The sequence below is a fragment of the Solanum dulcamara genome, chromosome 4, assembly GCF_947179165.1.
Source record: "Solanum dulcamara chromosome 4, daSolDulc1.2, whole genome shotgun sequence".
NCBI classification, from domain to species: domain Eukaryota; kingdom Viridiplantae; phylum Streptophyta; class Magnoliopsida; order Solanales; family Solanaceae; genus Solanum; species Solanum dulcamara.
Window position 1 is genome coordinate 10,650,296 of NC_077240.1, and position 7,246 is coordinate 10,657,541.

At 33.4% G+C, this 7,246-nt stretch overlaps 1 protein-coding gene across 1 annotated transcript; it reads left to right on the top strand.

Annotated features, from left to right (window-relative positions):
* The first annotated feature begins 492 nt into the window (after positions 1–492).
* LOC129886160 (respiratory burst oxidase homolog protein B) lies at positions 493–5,150 on the top strand. Its single transcript, XM_055960715.1, has 12 exons — positions 493–1,231; positions 1,460–1,619; positions 1,993–2,041; positions 2,131–2,244; positions 2,356–2,784; positions 2,874–3,260; positions 3,374–3,469; positions 3,560–3,675; positions 3,764–3,866; positions 3,969–4,042; positions 4,132–4,646; positions 4,871–5,150. Exons 1-12 carry the CDS (start codon positions 763–765, stop codon positions 4,978–4,980), a joined length of 2,622 nt encoding a protein of 873 aa, XP_055816690.1. The 5' UTR covers positions 493–762; the 3' UTR covers positions 4,981–5,150.
* The last annotated feature ends 2,096 nt before the right edge of the window (positions 5,151–7,246 follow it).

Genomic DNA, 7,246 nt, shown 5'->3' on the forward strand with positions numbered 1-7,246 from the left:
TGATGTGTTGATTCACAATTCCACAATAGAATGTCTCATATTCAACTAATTTGATTAAACCTCTCATTTATCCGATCAGACTGAACCAAGTTTCTATATATTATCTCAAAGAAGTATTAGGTACATTCATCTTTGTGAAACATTTTACATTCCAAGATTGGATAGATTTTATTTAATTACGTACTATTATCTTCTTGAATAGGACTATCACGTTCAACTTTGACCTTATGATAACATCCAATTTCAAATAGAAAAACAAATAAATATAAATTGTTTGACCACTTACATGAGTCGTTATATTTTGGAAGTCGGAGAGAAATGAGAAATTCTCAACACCCCAATAACCTGCCTCTACATTTTAACAATTATTCAAAAACAATACAAAATCCGCCCCCTGGTTTACATCCTCTGACTTTTCCCTTCTCATTTTCTTCTTCTTATATATACATCACTTTTCTTCGTGAATTTCTCAACTCAATACTCATAATTTTTTTCAATCTTTCTCAGAAAATAAAAAAAAAACATAAATTTTCTTGATTTCCAAGGAAGTTGTGACCAAAAGTTCAATTTGCTTTATGTTTTGTTCTTGCATTAAAAAAAAATAAAAAATCCTCCTTTAGGGGACGACTAATTTAAGCATCAAATGAACTGTTGCATTTTTGTTGCATAGGTCGATATTATTGGTTACTGACTTACTGATCAGTGCAATTTAAAGCTATTTCCAATTTTGAAGAAAAAAAAAATACAGAGGAGGAAGATCAAATGGAGATCGAAAACACAAGGGATTCAGATAGTATGAGGGGATCGAAAGTAGGATTCAGCGGTCCGTTAGTTAGTGGCAAGAAAAGTGCAAGGTTCAACGATGATGAATCGTACGTAGAGATTACTCTTGATGTTCGCGATGATTCTGTTTTGGTTCAAAACATTAAGGGTGTTGATCATGAAGCTGCATTGTTAGCTAGCAGGCTCGAAAAGAGGCCTAATAATAACACACTTGGCTCGCATCTTTCTTTTCATCTGAGGCAAGTTTCGAAGGAATTGAAAAGGATGACTTCTTCTAACAAGTTTGATAAAATCGATAGGAGTAAGTCTGGTGCTGCTCGTGCTTTACGTGGACTTCAGTTCATGAACAAAAATGTAGGAACTGAAGGATGGTCTGAGGTTGAAGCGCGATTCGATGAACTTGCTGTTAATGGGATGCTAACAAAATCATTGTTTGGCCAATGCATAGGTTTGTTAATTACTAGGAATCTTATAATTTGATTAATCATCATGTTGCATCCCTTCTCATTTGCCTCAGGAAAATGGCACATAAATTCTTTAAAATTGACTCTTTTCACCTAATCTTTTGGATTTATCACCCAAGTATTTGATAATTTATACAATAAAGTTTCTAATAATATTGTGACTACATAGTAAGAACATGTAATTATGAAGAACATTTTGTACTTGCAATCAGGTATGAAGGAATCAAGTAAGTTTGCTGAGGAATTATTTGATGCTCTAGCTAGGAAGAGAAGCATCACATCTTCATCAGTCACCAAGCCTGAGCTGCACGAATTCTGGGAACAAATAACTGATACTGGCTTTGATGCCCGACTGCAAACTTTCTTCGACATGTAAGATTTTATACAACTCTTTACAGGTAGAATTTCACTAATATGATACTAACGTAAGAGTTGATTTCTCAGATAGTTGCACAACTAACCAGTTATTATCTCATAAAGTAACCTTTATCGAAGAAATGTGAAAAAAACTATTAGTTGACTAACCATCCGAGAAAACAACCACATAAGACAACAAATGCTAACCATGTCTTGAACTGTAACATGAGTCTATTTACATGCCACATATCGCTGTTACTTTGAACATTATCGATTAAGTCAGCACTTCTGTCATCAGATTCTCAATAGGAAAACTTGTTTAAGTTCTGTCATTGATGAAATGGTAAAAGATATTGTTGATGACTAACACTGGAATGATCAAAAATAGGGTGGACAAAGATGCAGATGGGAGAATTAATCAAGAAGAAGTGAAAGAGGTGAGATCTCTAGATGATTATTGAACTAATTCATGCAATTGTACAAATTTGAAGAACTTAAAACTCATACTTTGTACAAATGCTTATAGATCATCAGTCTTAGTGCTTCTGCAAATAAGCTGTCAAAAATCCAAGACAATTCAGATGAATATGCAGCTCTCATCATGGAAGAATTAGATCCAGGCAATGTTGGATACATTGAGGTTCGTTACGAACCCTCCAAAACATATTTGAAACAAGAGTTTTAGTTATATTCACGAAAAATATATTCTTAAACAAGGACATGAGATTATAAATGGTTGTATCTGATGCAGCTCTACAACTTGGAGACATTGCTTCTTCAGGCTCCGAGCCACTCGACGAATCTTTCGACAAACAGCAGAGTTCTGAGTCAGATGCTCAGTCAGACGCTTAAGCCAACCAAAGAGAGAAATCCCCTTAAAAGATGCAAAAGAAAGCTGGACTATTTCATTGAAGACAATTGGAAGAGGATTTGGGTGATGGCTTTGTGGCTATCAATCTGCGCAGGACTCTTCACATGGAAATTTATTCAATATAAGCGTCGCGCTGTCTTTGATGTTATGGGATATTGTGTCTCTGTAGCAAAAGGAGGTGCTGAAACAACAAAATTCAACATGGCTCTAGTTCTTTTGCCAGTATGCAGAAATACCATAACTTGGCTAAGAAGTAGGACCAAGCTTGGGAAAATAATTCCCTTTGATGATAACATCAATTTCCACAAGGTATATTAGCGTGAAAACAGAAATGGAAACACGAAATCTTTGAACTCAGATGACTGATTTTTCGTGTTCTTGGTTTCAATTTTGTTTAGGTAATTGCATTTGGAATAGCAGTTGGTGTTGGCTTACATGCAATTTCACACTTAACATGTGATTTTCCCCGGCTGTTACATGCCACGGATGAGGAATATGAGCCAATGAAGCCATTTTTCGGAGATGAAAGGCCAAACAACTACTGGTGGTTTGTAAAAGGCACGGAAGGATGGACCGGTGTTGTGATGGTTGTCCTTATGATCATAGCCTATGTACTAGCCCAACCATGGTTTCGTAGGAACCGACTTAATCTTCCATCAACAATCAAAAAACTCACTGGATTTAACGCTTTTTGGTACTCCCATCACTTATTTGTCATAGTCTATGTCCTCTTCATTGTTCACGGATACTTCCTCTACCTCTCCAAGAAATGGTACAAGAAGACAGTAAGTTCTTAACAAAGTAAATTATATCTAATACTACTCATGCCCTGCCTTGCCATAAAATGGATCTAATATCTTTCTTCTTTTTTTCTTTTTTTTTATGAAACATTGAGCAGACATGGATGTATATCGCGGTTCCTATGATACTATATGCTTGTGAACGTCTGCTTCGTGCATTTAGGTCCGGGTACAAGGCAGTGAGGATTTTGAAGGTACATTCGGAGCCTAGACTATTGCAAGCATTAAGATCATTAATTTGATTACATGTGAATAGAATCTTTATCTGATATTCGAGTTTTCAGGTAGCTGTATACCCTGGAAATGTAATGGCAGTGCACATGTCTAAGCCTCAGGGCTTTAAGTACACAAGTGGACAGTACATTTTTGTGAACTGTTCTGATGTTTCTTCATTTCAATGGTAAGTTGAACTAAACTAAGTTCTTGATCAAATAAACTGTATACAAATTATTATTACTTCTAAAAATCATACATATTTTGTAATGTAGGCATCCTTTTACTATCTCCTCAGCTCCAGGAGATGATTACATAAGTATGCACATTCGAACTTTGGGCGATTGGACATCTCAGCTTAAATTGCTCTTCTCTAAGGTATAATTGAATTCGTAAAATCATTAATAACACCACAAAGACATCAATCTTTTGAAGAAACTTATGCTCATTTGGAAGACTAATGTACTGATCATATTTTAGGTCTGTGAGCCTCCTACTGGTGATCAAAGTGGCCTGTTAAGAGCAGACATAGCGAACTCCGACTATAAGCCTAGGTAAGGGGGTAGAGTTTAGAAATTTCCAAGTTTTAATTTATTCTTCCCTGAATTATGTACACATTTTGATTCATATCAATGTATAACAGATTGCCAAAGCTCTTGATTGATGGACCTTATGGAGCACCAGCACAGGATTACAAAAAATACGACGTAGTCCTCTTAGTAGGCCTTGGCATTGGGGCAACCCCTTTGATAAGTATAGTAAAAGATGTGCTCAATAACATCAAGCAACAAAAGGACATTGAAGATGGCCGAATCGAGAGTGACACTAAGGGTACTAAGAGAAGTCCTTTTGCAACTAAACGAGCCTACTTCTATTGGGTAACTCGCGAGCAAGGCTCGTTTGAGTGGTTTAAGGGTGTGATGAACGAGGTCTCAGAGAACGATCAAGAAGGACTAATTGAGCTCCACAACTACTGCACCAGCGTATATGAAGAAGGCGATGCCCGGTCTGCACTAATCACAATGCTTCAATCAATCCAGCAAGCTAAAAGCGGTGTCGACATTGTCTCTGGGACAAAGGTCAAAACACATTTTGCTAGACCAAATTGGCGCCAAGTTTTCAAACATGTTACAATTAATCATCCGGATCAAAGAATTGGTTAGTTATAGTTATATCATTAATTATTATTATTCTTCATTCAGATTAATAAAGTTTTGGGGTTTATCGGAAACTGTCTCTTTACTTCACAAGGTAGGGGTAAGTTCTGCCTAGACCATATCCTACTTATGAGATCACACTGAATATGTTGTTGTTGTCTGTAAAATTTATAATGTTTTGCTCCATTTTTAATATTCTCATGTTTGAACTTATGCATATGACAGGTGTGTTTTATTGTGGTCCACAAGGTCTAGTTGGAGAACTAAGACGACTATCTCAAGATTTCTCACACAAGACAGGCACAAAGTTTGAATTTCATAAAGAAAATTTCTAAGGTTCAAACTTATTTTATTATGTAAAGTTAGCCTCATAGCCCTTAGGTATTTATTTATTATGTAATATAATTATATGTTTTCTTCATTTTATGGTTTCTTTCTAAGTGTATCTTTTTAATTAACTTTTGAGATGCATGCTGAGCTTGACTCCAATTAATATGAAATGATGTTTGAAAGCAAAATACATTGTCAGCTATATAAAGCTCTAACCTGTAAAGTCATTACTGAGAACTCAAATCTATCTGGAATTTGCTTTAATAGCTTCCACTAAAAAAAATTAGGCTAACACATATATATACCTTATCTTTGAGGTTTCCTCTCTTCGATTTGAATCCTAATATGCAAAAATAAATAAGTGTCAATTTAGCCACCACTTCATGGATTCTTACCTATCTTTTATGATTGAAAAAGGAGAGGGAAAAAAAAAAGGAAAAGTTGGAAAGGGACAACATATTGAAAAAGAAAAGGAAATATTTGAGTGCAAAAAGCTAATTAGTTTGAATAAAATAATTTATTTAGTTAAAGAGAAGGGAGAGTTATATCGTATACATTTATCATATACTTTAACTAGTTTTGATCATTGAAATTTGCCAAAAAGTGAGCATTTACTAGTCCTTCAAATATTTTAACAAGTTCTCTATAGTAGAATTAAAGAAATCTTGTAGAATTTTTTTTCTACGAAATTCCAATCAAATCATAGAAACTATTACACAGAAAACAACACCAAATACAAAAATTACAAAAAAAGAAATGGAATTAAAAAACTCGAAATAGATCAAAAATAGCATAAATTGTACTTTCAAATTTGAATTCCCGCCAAATATTTTTTTTTACGGTTTCCATCAAATTGAATAGACAAAGTTTGAATATTTGAGAGTTGATAAACTAAAAGGACTAAAACTGCTTAACAATTTTTTTTAAGGATTATTTAACCCTACATCAAACATTAAAGGATAATTTTTGTCATTTTCTCAACATTTTATAAAGTATATTTATATTTATACATGATTAGGTTCTGAAAAAAAGGCGATATTCATGGATCTTTTAATTAGACTTTTTAAGTATATCCTAACTCTTATAATGTCTTCCTCATATCTTGTTGTATATAAAAAATCAACTGTGCCCACAACTAGAACTAATATAACAAGTGCCAAATTAAGTGGACCTTCACTAGCATAGCAAGGTTAGAAGTAGACAAACTTTACTTTCCAATTGAACAATTATTATTTTTTTGGCTTTTAAACCTAATTTCTTAGTAATAATTTAGTCTCAAATTAAAGGTCATTAATTCCAAGAGTACGGATTTTTAACTAATAATGAGATCTTACATATCCTATGAACTTTTGGATATTTAAAAAGTGACCAAAACATTAAATATTGTCTTTTTTACAAAAGAGTTAGCTTTTATCAAGTCAAAATATCAAAGTATTATTCGATGTTCATGGCAATCACATACATTTTAAAGAGCTCCAAATCATCCATGTTTGAGAAATACGCCATTAATGATCCTTGAATCACACACAAAATTTAAGATAGAAGAATCAAATAAATTCATAAAATTGTACTCACAATCTTGATAAATAAAAGTACTTCTATTTATTTAAGAAAAAAAACTACTAGTGAATTGAAACATGCAATTAGTCATTTTCTTGGGATAAAGTTCAATTATAAGGACACCCCGATATACAAAGCATCTTGCATTAGTAGGATTCGAGAAAGGGTTGTAGTTATTTTATGAACCAATCTGCAGTTTACATTTGGCAACGATTTAATGCGACATGTCAAGTGGCATTAAAATCTGAATTTGGACCAGCCAGCATATAAGTGACAACAATCATAGGCCAGAAGTATAAAATTTCATGTCTATGCATTTAATTAAAAGTGAATTTAAGTTATATATTCTGATAATGTGTCCAAAAAAGTCGCACTATCAACTTAATTTAATATGTTATAGCAGATTTTTCTTTTATAAATTTTTAAGTTACCGTATCATGATTGCTATGAAAATTTTTCTAATTGTTGTAAATGAGTTAACTTAAAACTCTTTAGAACTTCATCAATAAGAATAGACACGAAAAAAAAAAACACAAACATACTACTTAAAAAGTAAATAGCCTTCAACATAGAATATTTGTAGATTTGGGAAATCTTAATAATTCAATTGATAGGCTATCTGAATTTTTTTAATTTATTGGTTAGAATTCGATTACCCATCTTTTAATTTCCTCCCCCATTCCCACTCCGCTCTCCCCCACGCCCCTCTAA

Excerpts from the sequence above, each read along its gene's own strand:
- LOC129886160 (XM_055960715.1), top strand. The coding sequence starts at position 763 with ATGGAGATCGAAAACACAAGGGATTCAGATAGTATGAGGGGATCGAAA. Across the intron at positions 1,232-1,459 it reads ATTGTTTGGCCAATGCATAG|GTATGAAGGAATCAAGTAAG; the intron begins GTTTGTTAATTA and ends ACTTGCAATCAG. Across the intron at positions 1,620-1,992 it reads CTGCAAACTTTCTTCGACAT|GGTGGACAAAGATGCAGATG; the intron begins GTAAGATTTTAT and ends GATCAAAAATAG.